Genomic DNA, 14,504 nt, shown 5'->3' with positions numbered 1-14,504 from the left:
GCAGTTTATAAATTAAGTGCCTGGACACTTAAGAAGTCTGAGAACCAAAGTCTTGGGAGCCAAGGAAGAGACATTAGAAATTTTATCCTTCAACTTGTTGCAGAGTTTCTCACTTCTTAGTGTGTTTTTGTAGATTATCATTCCATGGACTTTGGTGGCTCATTCTTTGCTGGTAACTGGTAATTACTTTCCTAAAAACAAACCTAGCCTGGTATTCTTATTCTTTTGTTCATGAGAAGTTCATGTGAGGAAAAGTGAGTACAGCATCAATTTTCTCTTGGTTACATGTACTTTGTTGGGGAAAGATATGGGCCACTTCACGGATCTTCTGCTGTTTTGACAATGAATTTGATAAAACCGGCCACAGCATTTATTTTATGGTTGTTGATTCTAAGGCACCAGGAGACTCAGGAGGCCATTTGAAGATGCAGAAATGGGTAGGATCAACATCTGTACTTGCCAGTGAGAGGGTTGAATTAAATGATAGTATGTTACAGTTTTGGTATATAGCAGTCGCGAGGGTTTACAATCTCATGTGTTGATGTCTATACACAGACTGGCTTTAGGACTCAGGTGTCAGAAATAACCATTGTGGATCTTGATTCACAGGGATACAGGTGGTAAAAAAGGAGAAAAATATTTGGGGACCAAAGTTTATCTCCTTTCTGTGGTCCCTTGCTATAGAAGAGCTGTGTGCTTGATAGAAATCTGAGCACTTTACATACAATATTCAATCATTAAATCTTCCCAACAGTCTTATGAGGCAGTTACAGTTTTTTTTTTTTTTTTAAAGATTTTATTTATGAGAGAGAGAGAGAGAAAAGCCTCAGAGGGAGAGGGAGAGGGAGAGGGAGAAGCAGGCTCCATGCAGGGAGCCTGATGCCGGACTGGATCTCGGGTCTCCAGGACCACGCCCTGGGCCGAAGGCAGTGCTCAACCGCTGAGCCACCTGGGCTACCTGAGGCAGTTACAGTTCTTATCCCTATTCCCCAGGTAAGGAAATGGAAGCACAAAGAGTTAAGGTAATACGGCTCATAAATGAAAGAGCCTGGATTTGAATCCAGGCAGCTTGGCTGCAGATCCAGTGTTTGTACCCATCAAGCATTTTTTGAGTATGTGCCATGTGCCAGGAAGTGTGGAGTCCTGCAGATAGAAAAGAGGCAAAAATCCTGCTCAGACTTACAATCTAGCCAGGGAGGGAGCTTTGAGAACATAGGAAAGGGCCTGATCTCATCAAGTTGCTAAGAAGGCTGCCCTACCAAAGTGGTTTAGAGTTGTGGTCCCAGGAAGGGAGGAGGTAGCCATCTAAACGGGACCATGATGCAAGGAAGACTTGAGTTGGGTCTGGTTCCTTCATGGTCTGCTCCCCAGCCCTCTTTAGAGCACTTATTGTTGCCAAGTTATGCTCCTTAACGAGGTTGTGGACTTTCCCTGTGTCCTGGTGTGTATGCAGGTTCCCACACAAAAACTGTGTTAAATACATACACATTGATCTTTGGTGACTTGTGTTCTTGTCACCTCCTGCTTTTCCTGCCTTTTATCAGGTGTTGGGAATGCAGAGTCTAGGTTCTGAACAGACACAGAGGAAGTGGGACAGTCAATGTCTGGGTCAGGTAATATGCCTTGACTCTTGAACTACTCTATATAAGCTAATAATAGAAGTCATCTGAGCTAGAGCTGTCATTTGTAAAATCAGTCTCTATCTTACTTTTTCTTTTAGCACATCACTGAAGAATTGACTACACCTTGTTTGATGCTTTCAAATAACTGGGCTCTGAAAGTTAATTTCACTAGCTCCCCTGAGCATTATCACTAAAATTGTACTGACACATTTAGAAAGTCTTATTCACTTAATTATTATTTAAGCTAAATTAACTCTCTAGGGTGAATGCACTTGTAGTACCTTACAAGTTGAAATCAGTTATCCATTAAACATATATTTACAGAGCATCTATCTGATAAGAGGCATTGTAAGGCTTATAAAGGTATAAAAACATGTTTACTGCATTTAAGGAGCTTTATACTTCAGTATAAAGGAAAATAATTACAACACAGCTGTCAGGAGCCCATCAGGAAGTGGTTAGAAGTGCTATGGGGAGCCAGACTGCCTGACTCCACCACACCCTTGCTGGGTGACCTTGAGCAACTGATGTTCAGTGTTTCGTGTATAAGTGCAAATGAGTTAATAATGGAACCTACCTCAGGGTGATTATGAGGATTAATGAGCGAAATTATATAAAGTGCTTAGAATAACACCTAGCACATAGTATGCACCCTTTAGCTTTTTTGTTTTTATTATTATTATCATGGTCATTATCATTCTTATAGTTGAGTCTAAGGAGTAGAGGAAGGGTTTCTGAGCTTAAGAAAAAAAAATGCATGGTGGAGGTGGTATTCAAGTTAAGTCCAAGGAAATAGGAAGAATTTTATTTACTTATTTGAGAGTGAGAGAGATAGAGCACAAGCAAGGAAGAGAGGGAAAAGCAGACTCTCCACTGAGCAGGGAGCCTGATATAGGACCCTGGGATCATGACCTGAGCTGAAGGCAGACACTTAATCGACTGAGCCACCCAGGCACCCCAAAATAGAATTTTAATAGGCAGAGATGGCATGGAGAGTCTTCCAGAAGAAACCTCAGATGAAAGTGTCAAGTATGCTTAGGGAATGATGAGGATCCAGACTAGCAGATGCGGTTCATTTAAGCAACAATGAGAAGTTCACCTGGAAAGATCAGTTAGTACTTTATCTTGGTGTAGGGTGGGCAGTTTGGTCAGGGTTTCTGAGCAGTTTTGAGACTCTCAGAGTCCTGTTCCAGAATTGCTAGAGTCAGCAGGAGTGGAGGCAGAGAGAAACTATGTTAGCCCTAGATAGAGTGTGGTGATGAATAGTTATGGAAGAAAGGTCAAATGCAGATTCACTGGAAAACTAATGAGGTTTAAGATTCAGGATCCTTAACATGCTTGGGCCTCTCTCTCGAGGTTGTTGGGGGGACCCTACTGGTGGTTTTATAAAATTTGAAACAACATTTTTTTTTTTTAAACAACATTTGTATACTTTTCTGTCTCTCCCCAAATTTCAGTGCCCCCAGCTGTAGAGGCTATAGAGAAAGAATCAGTTTGGGTATTGATTGGATGAGGGTGGGTGGATACCATGAAGGAGAGGCCAGAGTCAAAGGTGACTTTTGAGGTTGAGTTTGGCTGACAGGGAGGAACCCCAGATGACAGACACAGGGAGATGGGAGAAGCCAGTGAGGGAGCAGTGCTTTCAAACCAAGCAGGTGCTCTACCTGCTTCACAAGAACGAGCCCTCATTAGCTTCACAAAGGACAGAGACGTTGTCTTTTTAACTCTGACCATCCCCCTCCTCAGTTGTTGTCTTGCAAGTGTGATAATTTTAAGTTATATGGGGATTGGGAAGGGGCCCAAGCATGACTTAATTAGTGGACTAGAACCCAAAACACATATCCTACATAGGGACATGTCCTCATTTAGCACTCTGTATAGGCTAAACCTGGTTGTCTGAAACATTTAAAGAGAATTTCTACTTTGGTTTAGGGCTTTCATATTTGGTAAATTTTAGGACTTCTAGACTGTTCAAGTTGTCACACACATCTGTTTTCTGGAAACTTCTCAATTGAAGAAATTTAATTGACTCAGAAATGGTCAGAATGCTAATTTCACAGCTATCCTGTCAGTGTTCTGGTGGCAGTACCTAACTGGTAAGGCTGTTCTCAGTATTTGTTTCCTCTTTTATAAACAAGTAGAATATTAAACTAATAACAGGAAATCAAATGCCAGAATTAAAGAATACTCTCTCAGATGGCCAAATCAAATCCTCAAGAGTATTTCCACTTTACAGATCACAGAATATAAGTATAATTTATAGAACAGCAGACCAACCTGGGATATTAAAGAAAATCCTCTTTAATCCCAAAATACTTCTAACTCATTTCTCTTTATTAAATCGTATCATTTAAAAATATATAAGGGATATATGTGTGTGTTGCAGTTTATAGTAAGTCTTTTTGGGGGAAATAATAGCACTTAAAGCTAAAAACATAGTAAGAACCGAGGTAAATGTCCCTAGAGAAAGACCACCAGCCAATTTGTGATTAAATTCTGGTTTAGCTCTTCTATATTAAGCCATTTGTTGTTTGAAGAATCACTTTACGTATCAGAGAGATGAAATGATCCGAGTAGAGAAATATCATTGTAAATTCCAAAATGCCTCTGAAATTCATGTATATTATTTTTAACAAGCTTTAAAGATTTAATGATCATAGGATTTAATAAAGAGAAATGAGTTAGAAGTATTTTTGGATTAATTTAAAGAGGATTTTATTTAATATCCCAGGTTGGTTTGCTGTTCTTCTATAAAATTAGCCCAAACTTGGTATGTTTTTTTCTTTTTTTTTCTGACTGAGGGCGGTATTTTTTTTAAAAGATTTTATTTATTTACTCATGAGAGACACACAGAGAGAGAGAGAGAGAGGGAGAGAGGCAGAGATACAGGTAGAGGGAGAGGCAGGCTCCATGCAGGGAGCCTGATGTGGGACTCGATCCCAGGACTCCAGGATCACGCCCTGGGCTGAAGGCAGGTGCTAAACTGCTGAGCCACCCAGGGATCCCCTAAACTTGGTATTTTGAAGCATTGTTTCTCAACGTGTGGTGCGCACAAACCTTTAAAAATTTTGTTATGTATTTTAATATTCATTTACGTCTAGACTCTCTATGGCCAATGATACTGTTTTTTTCATTAAAACAGTGATATAAAACACTTTCAAGTAAATGGATTTAAAAAAGTGTGTCTGTTTAGAGAGATAGTAATACGTGGTGCTATGTGTGGTGGCAGAAATTGGGGAAGTTGTTGCATGATTAAAGTGTGGGAAACATTGGCTTATTGGTAAACCATATAAAATTATGCTGTCTTATAATACCATAATTTTAGTGATGGTGTTAAATAAAAACCTCACAGCTGGTTATTTATTTATTTATTTATTTATTTATTTATTTATTTATTTAAGGATCCTGCTCTTTAAGAATCTCTTAGTAAAGAAATCGAGAGAGTTATTTGGGCCCTTGACACCTGGTATCAAAGTTATTAAGCAAAAACATAATCACTTTAATTGGTTGACTTTTAGTAAGTCAAAAATAAGAAAGCGTATGTCCAGTGTTATTCTATTGAGAGGCTTCTAGGACTTCCTGGCAAGAGCAGTCCACTTTGATAAAAGTAATGTATGTCCTCGCTCTTCCAAGGGTAACTTAGCATGGTGTGCCAAGCACTATGCAGAGGGCTTTTGTTAAGTTTTATCAATCAAAAGTTTGGGAAGATCCTGTCAGTTTGTGTTTATATATGCTAATATCTTTTGAGGAGAATAGATAGCCTATTATATTTATCCCTGGGAAGCAGAAAAGGAAAATAAAAACATTTAGAAGATGCTTTGAGATTAATTTTTTCAGAAAATATCTTAAGAAATATTAGAATATCTTGCAACCAATTCTTGGTATTAAATTTGGTTTTATTTTTATTTTATTTTTAAGGGTCTTTAAATTTACTCATTTGAGAGAGAGACCACATGAGCCAGAGAGCATGAGCATTGGGGGAGCAGCAGAGGGAGAAGGAGAAGCAGGTTCCCTGCTGAGGAGGGAACCCGATGCAGGACTTGATCCCAGGACCCTGGGATCATGACCTGAGCCAAAGACAGATGCTTAACCAGCTGAGCCACCCAGGCGCCTCTGGTTTTATTTTAAAAAGAGTAGATGTTTATTATTTAACTGATTTAGTTACTCTACATTTGAAAAATGAATCAGTCCATGTCTGTACAAAATATAAGATGTGGAGATAGCAGAAAATGTCAAGTAGAAAGTATTCCTTTCTCCTTCTAGTCCAGCTCCCTGCTCTGTTCCTCAGGCACAACTACTGTTTACCAGTTTGAAGTCACCCAGCTTTAAGAAGTCAAGTGTTACGGCATTTAGGAATTTGGAAGAGTAGGAATCTTTTTTTCCCCAATTTGTGGTGCTATTGCTTGTGTGTATATTTTCAAGTAGATGAAGTGTATGGAATTACTGTGGGCTTTGGAGTTGTATCTGTGTTCTAACTCTGTCGCAGAGCAGCAGTGAGAGTTTGGAAAGTTCCTTGCCTTTGTGTGCGTCAGATTTTTCAGCAGAAGGCTTAATTAATGTTGCCTTTATTCCAGGCTTTAATCAGGCCTCGTTTGTCTCTCTGTTTTTCTCTTTTAATAGGAGACCTATCTCAGAAGATCTGGCATTAAGAATCCATGACATAGTCTTTTTAAAAATAAATTGGGTATTTTAATGACCCTAGCATGCATGCATTCAGTAAAGGACTCATTTGTTACATTTTACCTATCATTAGGTTGTAAAAGGTCATTGTATTTACCTGCCCCTAGACTCCTCCTGGAATTTAGATGGCCTCTGCTGGGTTTCACTTTACACTTATTAATAATTTAGCACTGGGATAAAAATAAAAACAGACTCTCATCTTACAGTGTGAGAACATGGGTCATGTGTGCTAAGTCATGCAGGTGAGATGAGTAGCAAATCCTGTGGGGGTATCCAGTCTAAAGAAGTATTTCATGTGCGCTGATGCCTCGCCTGCAGGATGGCTGCCTCAAAATTAAAGGGAATTAACGTAATTGTTCCTGAGGAGGGAAATACATTTTTGCTTTTCAGAGGTTGTTGTATGAGCTTTAATTATGTAATCAGAACACAGAAGCCCTTTGCAGCAGCTTTCCCTTTTAGCAGAGGTAGTCAACTTTCCAGGACTGCTGCATCTTTAGGCTTGTGAAATCACTGCATAATAATCGACTCTGTTTATAGGGTATAACCTACCCATTAGGCAACAGCAAAATCCTGTTTTTTAATGTTGGTTACTGAAAACAGCCTTTAAAGCTAGGGTTGGTTTAAGTGGATTTTTATAATTATTTGAGCTGCAACTGGAGTTGTGATTCTCCCTTTAGAATCAGTGACTCATGTCTGGAACATTCTTTTACGGTGGTTTCATTTTCTGTGTTGTTTTTGTTTCATGTTCAACTTGGTTTGGTTGGTGTGTGCCCTACAGACCTTCAGGTTTACTTGTCAAATGAGTATAGAGCTTTCTTTTAAAAGCTGGAAGTATCTTTTATTTATTTATTTCAGTTTTCTTTTCTTTAGAGAAGACAGAATTAAGGTGTCTTCTAGTGCTGAAAATATTAATAATTAAATACATGTAACGTATTGCCAGTGGGATAGCTTAAAACTCAAAGGAAATTTGTAAGTAAAGAGGAAAGCCCTGCTTTTTAGGAACTGAGACTCTGCCACTCTTGCTGAAATGCACAGGATTTTGAAATAATGCCATTAATTCTAGGTAGAGAGGATTTTTAGGAATAAGATTTGATTCAAACTATAGAGGGAAAGGACCAATATCCTCAGCTCAAAATTAAGATATTAAATTATACTTAGAATAATAAAATTAGAATCTGCCTGTGGTTTGTATTGCTCTGAACCACTGCTTGGTTCTCCTTCCCATGTTCCAGCCATACCAGTGATCTCTCTTTCCAATCACCAAGCTCTTTCCTTTGGCAAGGATGGTGCCTGTGTTATTCCTACTGCCTGGGAAGCCCTTTCTCCTTTCCCTAGTTTTCCCGTGGCTTGTACCCTGCAGATTTTACCCTACATGTCTCCCAGGGAGCCCTCTCTGTGCCTTTCCTCAAGCAGCCTCTTTTTGTTCTCTTTCCAGAATCTGTTTACTTTCTTTTTAGCACCTATCTCAGACCGTGTTTATTTTTGTTAACTATTGTCTTTACCCCATAAGAATGTAAATTCTCTTAAGAGAGGTATTAGTACCTGATACAGTGCCTGGCACATATGATATAGTCAATACGTTGATTAAAGTGTTTGCTGATTTTAAGAGCTCCTTTATGTTTCTTTTTTCTTTTTCTTTTTTCTTTTTTGCCTTTATGTTTCTTTAAGATTAGTTTATCATTGCTGGGCCAGAGGCATTTAAGTATCCTTGATATCAACAGTCAAGCCAGTGTGTTTTCTAGTGCCCTTTTTTTTAAAAAAAAAAAAAATTATTTTTGAATATTTTTATTTATTTATTTGAGAGAGAGAGGAGAAACCCAAGCAGACTCCACATTGAGAATGGAGCCTTGATGTGGGGCTCGATCTCATGACCCCAAGACCACGACCCCAGCTGAAACCAAGAGTCAAATGCTTAACCAACTGAGCCATTCAGGTGCCCCTCTAGTGCTCTTACCTGCATTCATTTTCACCCATTTCATTGTGATTTTATTGTGCTTTATTGTATTACGAGTGGACAGTATAATAACGGAAGTAGAATTGTTCTCTCCAAAGGGAAAATTCTGCCATTGTATCTGTTCAGTGTGCCTTGTAAACAGCCTTGGATGGCCTCTTTGTGGATCTGCCCTCTGTCTCTAAGCTCTTACCCATTTCTAAGCCAAAGGCTGCAGCCCAGCTTCAAACTGAAAGGATATTTTGGCAGCTCGGTTGCTGTCTCTTAAAGGTTAGCGTTATCACCGATACTGACAGTTGTCAGAGTGGAAAAAGGGAAATGCAAATTTGGTGGGTAATTAAGTTAGTTTTGTGTCATTCTTTGGTGGTGTTCTAAATGTTGCTATTTATCTGTCTTAGGTAATCTATTTAAAGAAGACACCAGAAGAAGCCTACAGAGCACTCCTATCTGGCTCAAACCCCCCCTATCTTCCGTTCAGGTATAACTTGTGAGACTTGGGTGGATAGCACGGGGCTATACAGCTGCCACCATAAAACTGGATTATTGTGTTTTTAATTGTTTTAAGACTGTAACCATGATATCATACAGAATGAAATGAGATGGTAGTTTTTATTATTCTATTTTTGTAGAGTTCTTTTTCCCCTATCTAGTAAGAATAAAATATATTTTTTCCTTTTAGGGATTAATTTTCTCCTTGAATCCTTTCTGTATCTGGACCGTTCAGCACAAAGAGTGCCTGATTTACGAACTTAACTATGTCAAGATTTGATTTGTTACATTTCAGTACTCTACATCATTGATTCATCCATTTAGTCTTTTGTTTCATGAGCATGAGTGAGCTCCAACTGAATGTCAGGGCCTGGGGATGGAGAGTAAGACCCTCAAAGTACCTTCCCAGAAGCCACATGTTCAGTGGGGACCCAAAATTACCTGTTTACCACAGTAATCTAGCTTATATCATGAGGGAGGCTGTCTCCCATTACAGTTTTGGAAAATATTTTTTAAGTATCAGCTGAAGAAGATCTTTTGAAAATTTCAGGTAAACTTGGAAAAAATGGAAGGGAACATATAGCCAAACTCCTACATTTGTCATTTCTGGTGGAATTGTGAATGATTCTGACAGTTTTACCTTTTTGCTTATTTGTATGTCCAGATCTACAAGCATATGTATTTTTTTTGAAGATTTTATTTATTAAGAGAGAGAGTGAGTGAGAGAGAGCACAAGAGTGGGGAGGGGCAGAGGGAAAGGGAGTAGTAGGCTCCCGCTGAGCAGCGAGTCCAATGTGGGGCTCTGTCTCAGGACTCTGAGATCATGACTTGAGCTGAAGGCAGAAACTTACCTGACTGAGCCAGCCAAGTGTCCCAGCATATGTATTTCTTTTTGTTGTTGCTGATCTCATAATCACTGACAATAATGAAAGAAAGGAAGAGCAAAGATTGAGGAGGCCTCTTTGTCTGCCTTCCCTACCCTCCTGTAAACTCATAGAGGCAGGTCCTGGTGCCTGACACGTAAAGTGCTTTTAGTAAATATTTGAATGAATAAATCGAGACTAAATTCCTTCAGATCCAAGGGGTTCCCATTTCTGTTTCTCAGGCCGTGGAAGGGGGTGTTACTCAGGCACAGGGTGGGTGTTAAGGTGGGGAGGAGGAATGGGGCAAATATGCCTACTATGCTTGATCATCTTGATAGTCTCAGTGAAGTCAGAGGAAAGTAGTGAGATGAAAATACCATCCAGCAGTCTAAGGTATGAACAAATCAGTTGTTGAAGGGCAGATAAAAATGACAGATTAGGTATAGGAGTGTTTTAACATGGAGACAAAGCTTGTTTTTTCCTTCTAACGGCTTCTGTGATATGGAAGCCCTTTGTAAAATGCAATTCTAAGTTTTGGAAAAGGGTAATTATTTTAGTCAGTTTGGGGCACTGTAACAAAGTACCATAGACTGGGTGGCTTATAAACAACAGAAATGTATTTCTCAGTTCTGGAGACCAGATCAGGGAGGTCAGTTCTGGTGAGGGGGTCTCTTCAGGGATGCAGACTGCTAACTTGTATCCTCACATGATAGAATGAAGGCAAGAAAGCTCTCTTGGGTGCCTTTAAAAGGGCACTAATCCCATTCATGAGGGCCTCACCCTCATGACCTAATCACCCCCCAAAGGTCTTACCTCCTAATGCCATCACCTTAGGGGTTCAAATTTCAACATGTGCTTTTGGAGGGGACACCAACACTCAGTCCATTGTAGTAATGATGATAATATTAATCAGTCTACTAAGTTCTAAGCATAGTGGTTAAGAATAAATGCCTTGGAGGCAGAGACACTGGGCTTGAAGGCTCATTCTGCTTTTTACTACCTGTACTGGGTATAAGCAACTTGAGCAAGTTACTTCTCCTCTCTGAGCCTCAGTTTCCTTTTCTGTAAAATGGCTTCAGGGCTATCATGGGAATTAAATGAAGTAATGCGTTTGTCATTATGCCTGGCACAATACCTGGCTTTTGATTTTCTCCTTGTTGTTAGTACTGTTACTGTTATTAATAAGAAATAAAGATTTCCATAAGGATATAAATATGAATAGGAACTATTTCTTCTAATGATTCCACCTTCTCGTTGGGACGGGGAGATGTCTAGACACATAATTAACTGTAAAATAGTTAGGTTGTATAAAAATAGAAGATAAGATTTTTTTTAAAAGATTTTTTTTATTGATTCATGAGAGACACATACATAGGCAGAGGGAGAAGCAGGCTCCGGCAAGGAGCCTGATACAAGACTTGATCCTAGACCTTGGGATCACACTGTGAATCGAAGGCAGACGCTCAACTGCTGAGCCACCCAGGCCTCACAATAAGATTAATTCTGACAGAGATTTGGGAAAGTATCAGACCATTTAAGCTGAGCTTTTACTTATTATTTTCTATTTTAAAGATTTTATTTATTTGAGAGAATGAGCATGAGCAGGGACAGAGGGAGAAGCAGGTGCTCCACTAAGCAGGGAACCCAACGCAGGGTTCGATCCCAGGACCCTGAGATTGTGACCAGAGCCAAAGGCAGATGCATAACGGACTGAGCCACCCAGGCACCTCTAAGCTGAGCTTTTAAACATCGATAAGGGTTTGGAGAGTGGAAGGGGCCAAATTAGGCACAAATGTACCCTGTGGAAAAACCCTAGAGATGGGTTTCTGAGTTGACCTCAGAAGTTCTCTGTGGGAAGAACACAGTGTCTTTGGTGAGGGGCCAGGTCTGTGCAGAGATTACTGAGGTTCTTTTCTTGGGGACAGTGAGGGCCCATTCAGTTTGTTTGCTAAATCAGAAAAATGTTTGTAATTTTTTGGTTGTTATTTTGAAAAATAACTCAGCCATCTGGGTGATTCAGTAGGTTAAGTGTCTGCCTACGGTTCCGGTCATAATCCCAGGATCCTGGGATTGAGTCCTGCATCGGGCTCCCTGCTCTGCGGAGAGCTTGTTTCTCTTTCTCCCTCTGCCTGCCACTCCCCCTGCCTGTGTGCACGCTCTCTCTCTCTGTCAAATAAATAAAGGCTTAAAAAAATAATTCACACATTTGGAAATTATAATGCTGTAATATTTGTAAAATTGTAATGCCAGTCAGTAGGCCTGTTGGACAATGTAGCAATTTAAAATTTTTAAGTGGAGGGACGTTTGGGTAGCTCAGCAGTTGAGTGTCTGCCTTCGGCTCAGGTCATGATCCTGGGATCTGGGATTGACTCCTGCATCAGGCTCCCCGAAGGGAGCTTGCTTCTCTTTTTGTCTATGTCTCTGCCTCTCTCTTTCTGTGTCTCTCATGAATAAATAAATAAAATCTTAAAATAAAGAAATGGGCAAAACCAGGCAAGTCTAGCTGGAGACCACACACCCCATACTGCCTGTGGCCCAGGAGGCTTGGGAAAGTGCCCCTGAGTTTCCTTTAAAAAAATAAAATAAAAATAAAAATTTAAGTGGAAAATGGAAATTAACATTTATGCTGATGATATTATCCATCAGAAGTCAAGGGTAATGTATTTGTTTCACTAGCTGGATGACCCTTGCTATCCTTAATTGTCAATTTAGATGGGTGAGGAGGAAAGAATAAAGTCTTCTTTGAAGCATAATTATATGTTTAGCTTACATGTGCTAGGTAATTAATTTGTTTCCCGAGAACTAGAATTTTTGACTAATTAAGATCAGAATGGAAGAAAGGATAGGAAAAAAATTATTACTGCTTGACATAAAATAAAGTATTAATTATTACAATTGTAGCTATTTTTCCAAATTGTTTTTAAATATTTGAAAATAGAAATACATTAATAGGGTTCAGAAATTTAAAAAGTTTGTAAGAATATTATAGTGAAGACTCTCTCCCATTCTTGATCTTATGTCTCTAGTTTTTTTCTGGATAACTTCTGGTATTTGTTTATTTAATATCCTATTTCTTTATGCATATGTAAGCAAATAAAGATACATGTATATTTAAAAAAATTCTGGTATAATTAACATATGGTGTTATATTAGTTTCAGGTGTACAATATAGTGATTAACAATTCTGTACATTACTCAGTGCTCATCACCCTACATGTACTCTTAACCCCTTTCATCTCTTTCACTCATCCTCTCACCTACCTCCCCTCTGGTAATCATCAGTTTGTTCCCTAAAGTATGCTTTTTTGTCTCTCAATTCTTTGTTTCCTAAATTCCACATGAGTGAAATCATGTGATACTTGTTTTTCCCTGACTGACTTTACTTCACTTAGCATTATACCCTCCATATGCATCCGTTTGTTGCAAAAGGCAAGATTGCATTCTTTTTTTAATAGTTTAGATATATATTCTTATTTTTCATTTTTATCACAAAATATAGCACATTGCATATACTATTCTATACCTTGATTTTTTTTTTTTCACCTAACTTGCTTTGGATATCTTTTCATATCAACGCACAGAGAACTTCCTTCTCTATTCTGTATTATTTCTGTGTAATGTACAAGAATGCATGTAACCAGTCTGACCTTAGACATTTAGTTTGCTTCCAATCATTTCAGCTGTAGCTTTTCAACTCATGTAGTCTGAAATGTATTTTAGAAGAAAGAAACTGAGATAGTACTATGGAGACAGTTATAATGGTATGGTTAGACAGACAAGGATTTTAATAATCTGTTTGCATAAAGGGACTCATTAATGTGAAAAAAAAAAAAGAATGTATAATGCAAAGATGAGGCATTTGTTCCTTGGTTTAGGCCCCTATGTCCTACTAGAAGTTTGAATGTAACTTTAATGTAGTTCTAAGTTTGTCTTTCTGATAACCCAAGACATCGAGAGTTATGTTTACATTAAGCTGCATTTCTGAATCCAGACTCTTCATAAACCATACATTTGAAGCAGAAAATACCAGAAAGTAGTGCATTTATAATTTAGTAAAAAAAATTTAGTTGAAAGAATATTCCTGGTTTCCTGGAATTTGACTAAAGAAGCTTTTTTCCTAATGCTAAGGTATGAGTTGATTTTAGTCTCCAGCCCAGACCAGCTAAGGCTAATATAATAGTAACAAGAATCATCTGACAATTCTGGTCAGCCATCCTTGCCTTGGCTTTTATTTGTAATCTGGATTGTGTCATCCACTAGGTTTTTGACACCATTTAAGTTATACGTTTATCTACATTGTCTGGATTTTTTTTTTCAAGATTTTATTTATTTATTTGAGAGAGAGAGGGAGAGAAAGTACAAGCAGGGGTAGAAGCAGAGGGAGAGGGGGAAGCAGACTCTCTGCTGAGCACAGAGCCTGATGTGGGGCTCGATCCCAGGACCTTGAGATCATGACCCAGCTGAAGGCAGACACTTGACCGAATGAACCACCCAGGCCCCCTGTATTTTTTTTTTCATTATGCTTTTGCATTAATACTTTTGTTTAAAAAACAAGAAGCCTTAAAGGGACTTCCATTTAAAATGTAATTATTTTATTGTTGAACATTTTTTAAGAACGAAGATCAGTTTGAAGGCTTGTCAAAGTGTGGTTCGTTGTCTTTATGTGGCCTCTTCACCAAAGTGCCTGTTTCCTGTTCTCTAGATTTTTAACGTCTTTCTGATAAAGGAGTTTTAAGGCTACTGTGAGTGTAAATAACATTGTTCTTCCAGATTTGTTCACTTAATGGAGGTTTGAATAGTCTCTTCTGTAGAGCCCTTCCTCATTTTCCTAGAGAGGCTTGGCAGATCCTTTGCCGGTAATTCTCTATCATGTTTTGTGTATGGCATTTTGTTCACGCC

The 14,504-nt window shown here is 38.8% G+C and overlaps 1 protein-coding gene across 12 annotated transcripts in view; it reads left to right on the top strand.

The window, feature by feature from the left end:
• Positions 1–14,504, top strand: part of CDC14A (cell division cycle 14A) — a 292,061-nt gene that overhangs the window by 62,997 nt on the left and 214,560 nt on the right. For 11 of the 12 annotated variants that reach the window (XR_005361147.1, XR_005361148.1, XR_005361146.1 and 8 more), the window contains one exon: positions 8,652–8,731. The exons of the other annotated variant lie outside the window; for it this stretch is intronic. Coding sequence is in view for 8 of the 11 variants with exons in the window: in XM_038541205.1 (XP_038397133.1) it covers positions 8,652–8,731 (80 nt within the window). In the remaining 3 variants the exon portion in view is untranslated. The remainder of the gene's footprint in view (positions 1–8,651; positions 8,732–14,504) is intronic. 12 annotated transcript variants of the gene reach the window in all.

The sequence above is a fragment of the Canis lupus genome, chromosome 6 (genome assembly GCF_011100685.1).
Source record: "Canis lupus familiaris isolate Mischka breed German Shepherd chromosome 6, alternate assembly UU_Cfam_GSD_1.0, whole genome shotgun sequence".
NCBI classification, from domain to species: domain Eukaryota; kingdom Metazoa; phylum Chordata; class Mammalia; order Carnivora; family Canidae; genus Canis; species Canis lupus.
The sequence above is the reverse complement of the archived record's forward strand: the minus strand, read 5'-3'. Positions and strand labels throughout refer to the sequence as shown.